Source organism: Coccomyxa subellipsoidea (assembly GCF_000258705.1).
Source record: "Coccomyxa subellipsoidea C-169, whole genome shotgun sequence".
Lineage (NCBI taxonomy): Eukaryota > Viridiplantae > Chlorophyta > Trebouxiophyceae > Coccomyxaceae > Coccomyxa > Coccomyxa subellipsoidea.
Window position 1 is genome coordinate 786,048 of NW_005178034.1, and position 14,875 is coordinate 800,922.

The 14,875-nt window shown below is 54.6% G+C and overlaps 2 protein-coding genes across 2 annotated transcripts; both read right to left on the reverse strand.

Moving 5' to 3' along the window:
• Positions 1-1,366: 1,366 nt before the first annotated feature.
• On the reverse strand, positions 1,367-5,698 carry COCSUDRAFT_66338 (hypothetical protein; the record flags this gene model as incomplete). The annotated part of the gene is made up of 8 exons (XM_005647163.1): positions 4,914-5,698; positions 4,534-4,747; positions 3,931-4,206; positions 3,406-3,672; positions 2,903-3,081; positions 2,413-2,605; positions 1,941-2,098; positions 1,367-1,649 (listed from the first exon to the last, which is right to left on the reverse strand). Exons 1-8 carry the CDS (start codon positions 5,144-5,146, stop codon positions 1,367-1,369), a joined length of 1,803 nt encoding a protein of 600 aa, XP_005647220.1. The 5' UTR covers positions 5,147-5,698.
• A 1,257-nt stretch (positions 5,699-6,955) lies between these two features.
• COCSUDRAFT_66339 (kinase-like protein) lies at positions 6,956-14,760 on the reverse strand (the record flags this gene model as incomplete). Its single annotated transcript, XM_005647164.1, has 13 exons — positions 6,956-7,822; positions 8,013-8,266; positions 8,460-8,692; positions 8,873-8,976; positions 9,130-9,284; positions 9,644-9,836; positions 10,099-10,383; positions 10,656-10,836; positions 12,533-12,612; positions 12,841-12,969; positions 13,256-13,438; positions 13,848-14,089; positions 14,622-14,760. The coding sequence occupies 13 exons, from the start codon at positions 14,758-14,760 to the stop codon at positions 6,956-6,958; spliced, it is 3,045 nt and encodes a 1,014-aa protein (XP_005647221.1).
• Between the last annotated feature and the right edge of the window lie 115 nt (positions 14,761-14,875).

Sequence of the window (14,875 nt, forward strand, 5' to 3'; positions counted from 1 at the left end):
CATTGCTTTGCTGACTATAGTACATGGTGCTTGCTTCACTAATTCACAGAGGCGAGAATGCACAGATGCAAGGCAGTGCAAGCGCTGGAGTAGACAGAAAAGGGCTGTGTTAAAGATTAAGCAGACAACATTAGGAGAGTAATAGGCATCCTGAACATCCTCTTGAGTTCATGCTAGTACACGAGGGAATTCTACCTAACTATGCTGCGTCGCACTTCTCATTGAGGAGCATGGCCATGATACTGATGTCAACATCATATATATGTTTACCAACAATACTGTTGCGTGATCATGTAAGTTCATAACATTCGTCCCCCATTTTCCAAGCAACCCACAGCAACTGACAATTGCAACCTGAAGCATGCATGCTTCCATGAGCTACTATACATTCACGACTATGCCTCAATCTGTTCAAGCCAACCTCATTGCAAAACGAGCAAACGAAATCTGCCCAAGCTGGCCATGGCCTTCAACTATATTCAAGGTGAAACTACTACAGAGCGTTGGTGGGGCAATACCATGTTGAAAGGGAAAGACTCCGAGTGATGCTGTATGCCGAAATGTAGCAAAACCCATAACCGTTTCCTATACTCTGTTTCTACTTGCTTCAATCTTGCCAAGGATACAATAATGGGGGAAAAACAGCACAGCATATCTAGCTGCAGCTCTAGATAAAATCCCATTCTGATATCAATTTTCTGGGACAAGTGCAGCCAAATACCACACTTGCTTCTTGCTATTCTGAGCTAAACGTTTCATTCTGTTCATGGATTGTTCTGTCAATTTAGTTGCACAAAATCCCATGCTGAACTGTCTCTGAAGTCCCCAGTCACAGGCGTTGTAATCCCCTTTGTTCGCGTCAATCTGTAATTTCTGGCCCAGTCCCATGAAACAGCATATAAGCACGAGCGCAGCTGGCAACATGGCACAAACCAATGTGTCCCTCTGAAGAGACTTTGCCGAGGTTGCCCCTGCCAGAGCAACACAGCGTCCCACCAGAAGGGAAGGGCCCAATCTGCATGTGCAGCGGCCGCGCTCCATTCCCCAACAGACCAGAAACAAAGCCTTTTAAGGCTGCGCACTGCTCTCCAGGACTACTTTGTTCGCGTGTGCTCACAGGCCTGAACGCTGCGCGGTTGTCATGTCTTGAAAGCAACCCCAGATGGACCAGAAACAAGCCCCCTCAAACAAGCCCCCTCCAACGCTAGCTGCAGACTATTGCACAGTGCGTGCAGGAGCCTCACAGGTCTGAAAGCTGCCTTGCTTTCCAGGTGCGGGCACGCCCTCACGCCCCAGAGCAGCACATGTTTCAGGCGTCTCACATGGCTGAAAGCTGCACGCACTCTTCAGAGTGCAAGACCCCCCCTCACAAGTCTGAGAGCAGTGGCGGCTGGGGGCGCAGGCACGCCCCTGACCGGCTGTCCAGCATGGAGAGGCTCTCTTCGAGCTCCAGGAGGTCCATCATGGCTTCGCTGGTCCACTTGTCCCACTTGCGCGCGAACAGGTGGCAGGAGGGGCCGAGCAGGCCGGAGGGGTAGCCGGCCTCGGGCTGCCAATCGCAGCGCTTGGTGGCCAGGTCGTCCATGGTCGCCAGAATGTTGGGCGCCGACGCTATCGCCGCCGCGTTCTCGCACCCAAAGTCCGACATCCTGCGCGAAGCGTTGGCGGTTCAGCACCAGCCTTACATTGTGGCGCTTCCATATCAAAGGCACCAAGACACTCCCATGCATGCATCTGTGTCAGCAGCAAGTCCCTCTTGAAAAAGACCACCAAGGCCCACTGGGTCAAAGGTGACCTGGCCAATTCATCCCCTGACTGCTGCTTTGTCACTCCTGAGAGGAGAGCAGATGCGAGGCATTTTTAAGAGCACTTGCATACGGTATGGCTGGCAGGCGCGGAATGCAAGAGGGCTTTCAGTATTCACTGAGGGGGTGACTCACCGCATCTGCTCAATGAGGTCGCCGCTGACCTCGCTGCGCACGAAGGTCTCGGGCTTCATGGAGTCGCCCTCGCCCCACCAGTGCACATACGTCATCGACCCCGAGCAGTCCGTCTCCGCCTCAACCCCCTTCAGCGCCAGCAGCGTCGGAATGTAGTGCTGCGTGCATCAACACAATCCCCTCGTCAGTCCCAGTCCAAGATTATGCTTCTGGATGTTGAACTCAGGACATTATAGCTTCACTTGCATCATCTTATCATGCACATGTACTGTAAGATGGGCCCCGCCAAAGATATCTCAGCCTCACTGAGCAGAGAGCACGCTCGTATGCATGGCAGCAGCCTTGGGAAACAAATGTGTTGCAGGTGGGGCAGTCAGTCAAGAGGTCCCATCCGGTCCCACGCGACAAGTCCCATGCAGCAGAATACAATGTACCCAGCAATAACTCTTGGTTGACTCAGCCAGGAGCTCACCTCGTCTGCAATGCACTTGTAGACGTGGCCGGTCTTCTTGTCGGTGCCAACGCGGCAGTGCTTGGCAAACACGTCCGCGACCGCCACATCGTCCGACACGATCTGCGCATGCTTCCGCGTGAGTGAGGCCCACTGCGCACTCTTCCTCCAGTGCTTCAGGCTCAGCTCCCCCTGCTGCATCTCCGGCTCCCACCTGACCACACCACACCAGCTGCAGCGTCAGCCGTGCTGCTGCAGAGCTATAACGTGCAGGAAACTCGTGGCCTCCCTCCTTGGGGTGGGTGCCCGGCTGCTATCAGAGGTGACAAAAGCAATGGTGTGGTAAAAACATGTACATGTCAACGGCCTGAAGGTGTTGGGCTGGGTCCATGTCACACTAGAAGGGCTTCAGGCAGATTGAGGTATGGAAAGACCCCGGAGGTGCGGGCATCTTTCTCCAGCCTCTGTCAGAGAACAAAACATTGTAAACACAGTGGAAATGAGGCCGCACCGGTCGGTGTCGGCGTCCGAGTCGGAGGAGGTGCAGGCGTTGATGCGCGACTTGGGCTCACTCATGAGCTGCGCATACATCACCGAGGCCGGCACCAGGGGTGCGCACGCCTCGCTCAGGAACACAAACCGCTGGTTCAGCGGATCCTCCAGCGCCGCCCGCAGCAGCAGCCGCTCCGCCTGCATTTGCTCGCACACCTCAGTGGACTGATCAAAGCTTCGTTAATGCTCCATTAATGCTCAACTAAAATCACCCTTAATGGACAGCTCAGTCGATGCAGGACACCTCAGTGGAAGCGCCTGGCTCACGAGAGACACTGCTTCGTCACTTCAAGCAATCGCACAATAACAGCGCCAACGCTTCGTTTCAGGTTTCAAGACATCCTTTGGAGAGGCACATATGCATCAGGTTGCAAAGCATGCACACGTGCATCAAAGTGCAAGGTGTCCGAAATGCAGGTGTGCATCAGAGAGCAACTATCTTTGTGGGGCAGAGAGGCGCACCTCCACAATGCCCCAGCTGGCCCACTCCACGTTCACTCGGGGGGAGATCTCGCGGCCGTGGAAGATGCTGCGCTTGTCATAGCCCTTGTGGGAGGGTGAGGGGTGGATGTAGATGGAGAACAGGTGGCTCAGCGTCGAGTTGCCGGGCGCGCATGCCGCATTGATTGCCGTCAGCATCGCGTGCTCGTCCGCAGCGTCGCACACACGCTTTGCCAGGCAGTCCACGCGCAGCTTCCCCGCAGTCGCCCGCAACCACGCCTCCCACGTCTGCGCAGCGCCACACACTTGTTAGTTGATTCACAAAAGTTACTATCCCGCTGTGCTTCAGTCAACTATTTAGTGTCGAACCATGCGCCAGCCAAGGCCACATTGCACCTTGATCTGTGCAGAGTGTCCAATTTGCAGGTGATGGGCAGCAAGGTCTGCGGCGGAGCTGATTGGCATGTACAGAAGGGCAAAACAATCTGGCAATGTCAGGACTCTGTCAAGGTGCAGCAGAAGGAAAGGAGCGCAGGTGCGGCGCACCTGTTCGAGGGGCATGTCTCCGGGCGTGAGGAAGAGCAGGGCGACTTTGGGGATGCCCAGGGCGGCGCCGCACTCGGAAGCTTCGCTAAGCTTCCGCGCGGCCGCCGAACGCGCCGCCCGCCGCATGAAGCCGCTGCGAAGGCCCAGCAGCCCCCGCCCTGGGGTGGGCTGCGGCTGCGACTGCTGCAGCGAGCCGGCCGGCGAGCGCCCCGAGGGCCGGCTGCCGCTCTCGCGCACCACACTCCCCTGCAGCTCCTCGCTCTTCGCCCAAGGACCCTGCGAAAAACGACTTGCATGTCAACCAGCACTTTTGAGAAAAAGCTTATGAAGGTTGGGTTCTTGAGGGCCAGCCTGTCCCCCGCTGTCCGAGAGTGCAGCCCAGGTGCAGACTGCCAGGCATGCACAAGACTATCATGAGGAAACGCTGGGCTTGAAAGCTGTTCTTGTTGTTTGCAGCTTAAGACGCAATGAGGCTGGCTATCTTCCCTACCACGTCAATGGCTTGCAAAGGTTGCCACAGCATCATGACCAAGCTCCGGCTCTCAAGAGCAAAGCGATCAAATGGTCATCAACACCGACTGCTGCACCAGTGAGGCAGCCCACCTGTATACACTGCTCCAGGTTGGTCTCCTGGGACTTCCAGCTGGTCTCCTCCGTGCACAGCCCTTCAAGGTTCGCCATCACAAGGTCAACATCGTCCAGGGAAGGTGCCGCCGAGACAACGCTCATCGCCGTACTTGCTGATGAGTCTAGCTGCTGTATGCTTCGCTGCGGCACTGCATGCACGTACGCAACACCGCGCACCACTATTTCTTGCCTGCACAGAGAGAAAAGCGCTTCAATTTTGCATCATTGTTGTGCCTAATCACCTAAGGACACACACATTTGTATACGTCCTTCAACATCCAAGCAGATCAGTGTATAGGTGAAGGATCAAGAGTGGACAAGGGATGCAGTATAGAACACAGCAAATGCGGGCACACCTGTCCGTCAGCTGTCCTGCCTTCCAGCTGTATCCCACAAAGCCTGACAGCGCTGCGCAGGCCAGCAGCATGCACACTGCAATGGTCAGCACGCTGCGCGGATGCCTGTGCTGCGGGCAGCCATTCAGGGAGCCAGATCGTGACTCTGGTTTCTCCACGTCCCCAGCGAGGGACTGTGTTGAGCTTATTCTGTTCAGGCCTCCACTTCTGGAGCTGACTCTGGGCATTTTCATTGGCTCTGCGACTGCCCCAGAGCCGATGCTGTCAAAAGTGCTTCTTTACGAGCTGCTTTCTATTGCTTTCGATCCAAATCAACAAAGTAGGCTGCCTGTCTTGCTTTCTTTTGTAGACAGCTGGCAACTATTAGTCCTTTTTCTGCCTTTCTCGGAGTGGCTTTTCAACCACCAACTATGCTTATACGGACCATCTATCTGTCTTCAAGGCTCCAACGCATGCCAACAGTTTTTTTGCAAGAGACTCTAAAAAGCGGGGCAGATCACCAATACACTTGTTTCAGAGAGCACTGCGAGCCTTTCCAGACACGTCGATCTGGCAGATCTTACGCCCAACAACGGGAAATTAATGCACGACAATTGTTTCACCAGGACCCTTCGCTGTCGAACAGCTAGACACTGGCAGGTCGCAAGCCTTGGTGACAATACGCAACGCGGCTAGCTCGGCAGGCTCAGGTGTCTGGGAGCGAATGTGACCAACGATCCTCACACAGATCCCTCTAAAACGGAAGGTATGCTTCGAAGGGGGCCCGTCGCTTTCTGATCGGATCGTTGTCGACCTCACACACACACCTGGCGCCCAGCAGCACCTTGCGCCTTTACTAGGAGCCAAATCAGGCGCTGCTGGCCAGCTGGTGCTGGCAGCTAACCTGTAGCCAATGCCCCAGGAAGCTTCCTTCGAGGGGCAGCTTGGCAGCGGCGAGGAATTCGGCCTGGAATCCAAACGCACCAGCTTCCCTGCATGACCTTGTCCCTGCAGAGCATGCATGGCCACTCGTACATGGTTGCTACTTAAGGCCACCTGTGACAGAGATCGTACTAGCTAGTCCTGTAGTACAAAGCTTTCACTCAGGCCGCCCTCAGGCCGCGGCAGCAGCCATCATCATGATGCATGATGCTGCCATTATGGCAACCAATGAATTTTTTGTGATGCTGTGGCCCACAGTCTGCAGGACTCTCACATCCCATATCTGTGTGCTAGAAGTTGTATTCCATGTCTCTATTGCTAGCACTAGTTATTCAGACGTCTGGACTCTGTCAGTGACTCCAAAATGTGAGTCAGGATCCTTCAAGGAAGTGAAGTTCAAGGATCGAGGGGCAGCTTACACATTAAATTGACCATTGGCAATCATTGCAATAGCTGCCTACAATTGGTCGGTCTTCCACTTCGATTGGCTTCAAGCTAACTGGACTCCGGATCCGAGAGCGAAGTCCAGTATCTCATGTATATGCATTTGCTGGCAGCAGGGTCACCCTGCAGGACCAGCTGGACGGTCTTAGCTAGCCAAATATTTCATGCAGGCTGCAGGAATTTGTTGACATCAGCAAGATAATGCTAGCAATGAGTATCTCACTCAGGTACCTCTCATTCCAGCGAGCTCATTCCAAGACAACACCAGCAGACTTCACCCATAAGCTCAAGCATCCAGTGGTAAACAAATATGCAAGTGTGCCCCTGCTCAAAAAGAATTGCAGCATTGACGTTGCATGCTTATGTTCAACACTTCCCTTCTAGCCACGGTTCTGCGTCTAAAGGTAGGTGTACTATGCCAAGAAATCAAGACAAACCTGGACATCTTTCATTATGCATCATAGGTCGCTGTCACATCGGCTGATGCTAGACTACATACAAGGTAAAATACATAGTACAGACTACAAAAACAGACATGCACACAAGCCCACAGATAAGTCGCACAGAGATCTGTTTCTTCATGCATTGCAATCCGGCGTCATGAGGATGGCGTGACTGCTGCTCGGGACAGATCAAGATTACCCCTGAGACTGACACCTCCACAAAGCTAATGGCTGTCAGGCTGCCAGCGGCTTTGGGGACAGCTGCAGGAACGCTGGGTCCAGCTGTGCGCAGGGCCAGTGCACCTCAGCTTCCCTGCTGTTATCCAGGTGCAGCTGCGCCCCATCCGAGGGCCCGGGACGCCCCTGCACATCTCCCCCACCGGCCACCGCAAAAGGGTTGCCGGAGCCGCTCCGCTCAGCAGAGCTTCTATTAGGCGGCGTGCTGCACTCCTCGTCCTTGAATGGGTTCCCCGAGCTGCGCCTGCGCGCCACTGAGGGGCTCAGCCCCGCCCCTTCCACCCCCTTCTTCGCTGCCTCAGGAGGGCCGGCCGCCTCCTCATCGACGATGGGCTGCAGCGCGCCGAAGATCTCCCCGGGAGCGTGAGAATACGTCTGCCGGCCGGGGGGCCTGTCTGCCGACATTGTCAGGCTCGCCACCGAATCTGCCAGTGGTCCCCCAAGTCCCCCCCCTCCGGCTCGCTGCCGTTGCCTGTTCTGGGTCCCGCTGCCTCCACTGAAGCCGGCAGGCTCGTCCCCGAAAGACGGCGCCGACGGCGGTCCGGCCACGCGCCACTCCTTCCGCCGCACAGCTGCCGCGAAGGAAGATCCCACCGGCGGGCCAGGGCCGGTGTCACTGCTGCTGGGCTCCTCGGGAGCCGCTGTACTTCCACCCCTGTGGGGCCAGAATTGGTCGGCGGGGTAGTTGAGCAAGCTTATCGTGTTACTCCCCAATTGGCTGGGCGACTGGCTTGCTTCATCACGCTGCTGAGGCGCGCCAGAGGATGCGGCCGGGGAGCTCTGGCGGCTCGCCATGGCATCGAAGAGCGGCGACGAGGCCACAGATGACACCTCCCTGTCATTGCTGCGCCCCGATCCTGCCGCCTGCAGCAAGAAGGCGTCAACATTCCTCACCATTTGCTCTGCTTTGCTTGGAAGCTTCAACAGCGGAGTAGCGTGTGGTAATTGCAAAGGATTTGGTGTGCAGCTGGCACACCGCAAGTTCATACAGAGGAACTCAAACTATACTGAAGCTGGCACATCAAGAGAAGACTGGCTGGATGCGTGCGATCACCTGGTCGGTTGCAGAGCTGCGGCCGAAGGCAGAGCCGACGTCAGGGGAGACCTGAGACATGACGCCAAAGCGCAGGCCCGACTGCAGCGGGCTGGCAAAGTCCTCCGGCTGCGCTTTGGGCAGCGCGTGCGCCGCGCGAGAGGACGACAGGTGGCCCAGATGGCGCACCGGGCTGACGGGAGAGCCGCGCTGCGGCGTCACGGCAGCTGCCGCGGAGCTGCCCCCTGCATGGCCCCTGCCCGGATCCGTCGCTCCTGCCACAGGCATGCACTTGCTGAGATGACTGTTGAAGCCCAGAGCTATGCCAGGACGGATCTCATTTGGCGGACTCCAGCAGGCGATCAAGATGTTGTGGTTATTGTGGAGCAAAGAAAATTGAGCTCCTTAGTGAATCTTCCTGCGGCCCAACTGAAACACATAAGGATCGAATTGTGTTCGGGAGCGCACCTGGCATGCCTGTGCACAGAGGGGCGTGCAGATTGGATTCTGGCGGAGCGCCAACAGCAAAGGGGTTGCTGGCAAATGGGTCCCCAAAGGCGGACAGTTGGCCCACAGGCGCGGCAGCTGCGTCGATCAGGTTTAAAGCAGGTCTGTTTGCGGCACTGGGACTGGCGGCTGAGGGGTCTGGCTTGAAGGCTGCTGCCGTCTCCAACACCCGCACCACATCCGTCATGCGCGGCCTGCAGACCAGAACAATATCCTGAATAATTTTGAGCTCGAGAGTATATTTCGTCCGTCATTGGTGCAATTTCCACAAAATGTACAGATGCAGCGGACAGCTTCCTGACAATGTGGGCATGCGAAACAAACATTGCCTGCACTGAAACAGTTTCGGCAATTGATGATATTGGTGCACCCACCTGTCGGAGGGGTTCTTTGAGAGGCTGGCAAGAGCAACATCTGCTAGCGTCGCAAGCTGGGGCGCAGCTACTGTGCCAATATCCAGGGCAGGATCCAGATGCTCCTGAAGCACAAAGCAAATTTTTAGCTCATGTAGGTCTCATGAGGGCTGCTACATATCAGCTCAACCAATAGCAGCCTGCAACAATGTGTCATGGCTGGCATAAATATCTTTTCCAAAGCATGGTGCATGCGGCGGTGAGAGCGGCGTGCATACCCAGATTCTGTCCACGCTGCTGAGGGATGGCAACAGCCACTCCGACAGCATTTGGCAGCCTGGGGGGCGGGAGCCGTCCACCGCCGGCTTTGCAGTCAGGATCTCCAGCAGCACGACGCCAAATGCATACACATCCGTCTTCTGGCTCAGCTCGCCTGCAGTCATCAGAGTCTGCGTCAATCAATGGCATACACCTGACATGTCTACAAAATCACAACATCAACTATCCCTTCATTTGCAAGGAACGGCTCTGTCTTTTCCTGCTGGTCCACCCAGAGTGCATGCAAGCTACGCTGCATATGAGACCTTTACTGAGCAAGTCACACGACTGGATTGCACAAGCCAAGCTCCCAAAGATAACCAGCCCTTGTGCGCATGACTCCTCACAAGTGTAATGAATGGGCCCTGGTGCAGATTTTTGCCAGAACAATTCGATTGTGCAACTTGTTGCTAAATATCACATATCTGCAGAGTAGGGTTGGGTCTGGACTTAGTAGCGGACAAGCATGCTCACCTGACATGGCGTACTCTGGCGCCACATAGCCGTAGGTGCCCATGAGGATGCTGTCTGCCTCCACAGGCGCAGCAATGACAATGGAGTCCGGCATGGTCAGCCTCTGTGCCAGGCCGAGGTCGGCTATGCGCGCATGGGCGCCCTCCGTCAGCAGCACATTGCCCGACGTCACATCCCTGTGCACGAGCCTCTCCTGTGCCAGGCAACACCACAAATTCTTTAGCCCAATTCCTGGAAGCCCCTCACAACCGTCTCCACTCCAAATGAGCCCCCCTTCCTCCTCAAAAGTTGCTATTTTGAAGAACACAGTTCCTTGTTTTACAAATAGGCATGCAAGGACAATACTGGGACATTTTCAGTACTCACTGCTCAGGGGAACCCACAAGAGTGATGAGACCTTACAAGCAGGGGTAAGGAAACATGGGATTGGCCAGTGGCATGGAATTAACCCAGACCTGGTGCATGTAGGAGAGGCCCTGAGCAAGCCCCAGAGCGATCTGCATTCTCTGCTGCCATGTCAGCACGTGAGACAGCTGCTTGCTTGGATCACGGCCCCCAGCTGACCGTGCACTCTCGCTGTCATTAGAATTGCCCAGCGCGCTAGATAGGGAGCCGCGCGAGAGGAGCTCAAAGACAGCGATGCGCTGGTCACCATCCACGCAGACTCCCAGCAGCTTGATAATGCCAGGGTGGTGCAGCCGTGACAGGATGCTAACCTCCACATTGAACTCCTTGTCTCCCTGCCATTGCCATTCTGTACTTCAGCTTCTCTCCTTTGCATGAAAGGACGGCCATTCAAACCAGCACAAAGTTCAAAAACTATGGTTCCTTGCGCTGCAAATAAGATGCAACTTCACCCATATGGAAGCCCAGTCTGAAGACCATCCTCTGATAGCATGCTGGCTTCCATGCATGGCATTCTAAACTTGAACATGCTTCATTTGAGTGCAGACCGGGACAAGCTGCAAGAGTAATCTGCGTGGTCCATTTTAGGTGCTTGCAGAGGAGTGACCTGGAGGCCGTGTCGGTCCAAGCGCTTTGCTGCTATGAGCAGACCGTTGCGCAGTCGCCCCTTGTACACACGCCCAAAGCCGCCATCTCCAATCACATTGCTCTGTGCCCAGTCACCAGTAGCTTCCTCCAGCTCCCTGTAGGTGAAGTATTTGCACCCCACTGGCAGCACCTGCTGCGACCTCGAAGGCCCAATTGCAGCCGCCTCCACTGCAGGAGAGTAGGAGCTTGTTCAGGATAGATTTCTGGGTTATCTCTGACCAGCAGAACTCTGCCAGTGCAATCCTCTGAGTATACTTACATAATTTCTCATTGCAATACGATCACTGCTTGTAAGTGCAACAAAAACCAACAAAACGGTCAAGTACAGGACATTCATATCGACCAAATGCCATTCATTCTTTGCAAAGGTACCTCGAGCACTCCGATGCTGGGCTATCTCAGTGACGCGCCGAGGCGTTTTTCGCTTGGTTTGGCCACCTCCAAAGCATCCAAATGCCATGTTGTTCCGCAGGAATCAGACCTTGTCTTCTGGCCCCACAGGTTTGAAGCACATCATTCCACCAATATGTACCAGCGCAAGGCACCCTGCCTTGGACACTTAATTCCTGGGAGTTTACCAGGACACGGCAGTCCCGCTGCCTCAAATCCAATTTGTAAATGAAGTCATGCCACATGTGCTGCTTGTTCGGTCAGATCCTTGGCAAACGCCAGCAAAAGTCTCAAGATCATATCGATGGACAGCGATACGCCCCGTTGAAAGCAAGCCAAAGTCACAGCGTCGATTGGAAGAGTTAAGACCTTCTCCAAGGCGGTTTTGATTGTCTTACTAGTGAGACAGGATCCCCAGTCGACCTTGTATTGGCACGTGGAATTGACTGACTAATACACTCTAGCCATGCACTCAGTGCACTGCATCTGACAGGAAATTGGCATCTTTGACTGTCAAATGTGCGCTGGCAGCTCTGAAATTCTTCTGCTTCCGTGTAATGCCGTGTTGACATCATGCACAGGGTCACGCCAATTAAAATTGTTGCACGCGCGCAATCTGGTCGGGTCTGGCCAGAGTGCCACATGTAGTGCACTGTCACAGCGGTGCCACACGGTGACAGCAGGCACGATTGTAATCTGCTGCAGGCCTCTGGTAATTTTAACTAGTCGACTTTACACAATCACAAACGAGGTGACTGCTTTGCAGCAGTCATTTCTGCCAATGACAACGCCGTTGACATCTGATTTATTCGGTGGTGCGCTGCGCACTGTACTGCGCCCGGGCGCCTGGCCGGAGGCAAGCCAGGAAATTATTCAACCAAATTCAGAGTTAGCTAAACAGCTACAAGATACCGCCAGTGCATGCCATTCGGCATGCTTGCAGGTTCAATCAGTGCTCTCTTCTTGCGCCTGAAGGGCTGACACCTACATCTGTTCCTACAATTGAAATCACGCAGCTGCGCTGCATAGGCACAGCACGGTGCCTCACAAGGGAGGATTATGTACGAGCAGCAAAGTGCTATTCACGGTGCTGATCAGAGCACGGAGAGCCCATGATGGCATGATGCTCATCGACAGACCTCCCCGTGCAACTCAAGTCGAGCAGCTGCACAACTGGCACAGCTCTGTGCCTCCAGAAAGAAAATATGTACGAGCAGCAAAGTGCTGCTGGATGACCTGAATCAGGTCATTAGCATGGGAAGCTATGTTGTTGGTCATCAAAACACCTCCCCATGCGACTCGAGTCAAGGCGGTTCCACAGCTGGCACAGCTCTGTGCCTCCAGAATATTTATGTACACGCAGCAGAGTGCTCTTGACAACCTGATCAGGGCATGGGAAGCTGTAAAGATGGCGTTCAATACACCTCGCCATGAAGTATATGGTACAATTTGCGGCTGCCCAGTGTCTTGTCCTTGGGCAGCACAGGTGGAGGCTCTGCTCGGGGGAACACGCTGTTGTAATGCACCTGCGCAGTGCCCACCAGCTTGTGAGTGAGTCCTTCATTCCCAATTGTGGCCTGCTAGCTGACTTGCGCAAAAGCGTGCCAAAGCATGGCTCTACTGCTCTGAAGTTGCTTGACAAACGGCAGATGCAAGAATCAACCTGAGGTTCAGCAAAGAAGGTGCAGTGATGAACAACATTCATCGGGAGAGATTTGGGTTCGAGCAGCTGTTCGAGGCAGAAATGACCGCACCTCGGCCCAGAAGCTCAAATACAGGACGCGCTCGCTGCGCAGGCGCCCAATGGGGTTGATCTGAATTATTTCCCCCTCCCTGTAGCTCGTGATGATGTACATCTTCACGCCAAAGTGATCTGCAATCGCCTGCATGCCATACACGTCCCTGTGAGCCATGCTTGTCTTCAACTCTGATTGAAGCGCTCAATGCGCAACTGGAACCCCAGAAGAACCAAGTATATTGAAGTTGCGCTGTTGAGCAGGCATATCGAAAAGATTCTTCTCCCTGTGCCGGTCTGCCTGAGCCCATACTGTCTTTGCTTCCCTGCCTTTCATTGGTCATGTACTGCAGATCAGGACATAATTATAAATTGCAGTGGACTACAACAAATTATAAGGTCCAATGGACTACAAGGTGCAACAGGGGTGGGACCTGCAGGGTGAGGTGGTCCCCCCAGGTGCCAGACTTGGCCATCTGGCGCAGGTAGTCCCCCCAGTCTTCGGCCACGTAGGGGGAATATCTGTCCGCATGTGACCGCAGCTCATCCACCGCCACCCGCCGCAGCTGATCATAGTACCCCGGCGCCCGGTACAGCTGATCACTCAGCGCCCGGAACTGCATTTGAAGAAAATGCCCCATGTCACACATTTGAATTTGAGGTTGAATTTAAACCCGCGCACTTGCGCAGCGAAAGCTTCGATCCAGCTTCCTCGTCACCCTCCTGAGAAACATGTGCAGAGTGTCAAGTGTCCCACATCCCCAAAATACAGGTCACCGCCTTGTAGGTGCCTCATCATGCCAGCATAGAAATACGCACTGGAACAGCACATCCTGGGCAGGACAGGCGACTACTCTGAAACTGGGTGGTGGCAGAAAAGAGTGTGCAGGGGGTTGCAACTGCCCTCCAGCCACATTCCAGCGTGGATCCTTTAGACTCACTGCTATCTGTCTACAGTACTCATGAATTTCTCGTTAGGGTGAACAAGATTGTTCAGAATTGTTTTTGTAACGCACGGCAGCGCACCTGGCAGTTGCCGTCGCCCTTGACCTCGCGCTCGCAGAGGGAGTAGCGCCCGAGCCGCTCCTGCATGCGCAGCCGCTCGGCGCCGAACTCTCCAACGTCGGCGATCCCGGGGCCCTCCTCGATACTGTTGGTGCGAGGGATGTGTTGAGTCAGCGCGCCGCTCTCCGCCAGCCGCTCGCTCAGCGTGCGCTCCAGCCGCAGCTGCCGGTCGTCCGCATGCATCTCCGGCAGCGGCCCCGGCCCTGCACGCACGTGAGTAGCAATTGAGTTGAAATCTTCCTGCTTTCTTTAAGGGGCAAAAGAGTTACTAGTAAACTCTTCTTGGTAGAAGAAGAGCTCAGTAGTAGCTGAAAGGAGTAGTAGTAGAAGAGCTTGTAGTGTACTCTTCCTGGTCTTGTAGGCTTGCTGGGGACCTGATCTTTACTGAGAGACTTGGTGTGCCAGTGTCCTAGGTGGAAATTGGAATGCACCACACTATTGCGCATAATTGATGCCATGGCAGGTTTTGACGCAGATGAGCAATCTTTCGGCTGTGCAGATGGGGTTGATGATCACAGCTGAGCAAAAAGAAGCTGAATAGCCCATCTGAAGATATCAAGGGCGGAAGGTCACTGCAGATCTCCTCAAGATTGCACCCTGCCAGCTTAGCAAGCTAGCTTCGATGAGTATGTGAAGAGGAACTGCGATGGGGCATAGTCATTCCCAAGGGAAGTCAATTTCTTGCTGACTGTGACTCCCCTTCCAAAATAGTTCCGAAACCGGAAGTTTCCTCACCCAGGGTGGACTGCCATTGTGCAATATCCTCATCCTGAATACTGCGGGCTATGCTGCTATCACGGCGAGTGTCCACGAAGTTTGACGTCCTGCCTTCACTCAACGAGAGCGCGATTGCCAGGTCGATGTCCGTGCTCATTTATCTACAGCAACCGCAACGATCGAGCGTTCCTGATTGAATCCAAACTCGCAAATCGTGAGTCGATCAATGTTTGAGGCCAGCGCTGTGACGAGAAAGAAAGCATCAAGAATGA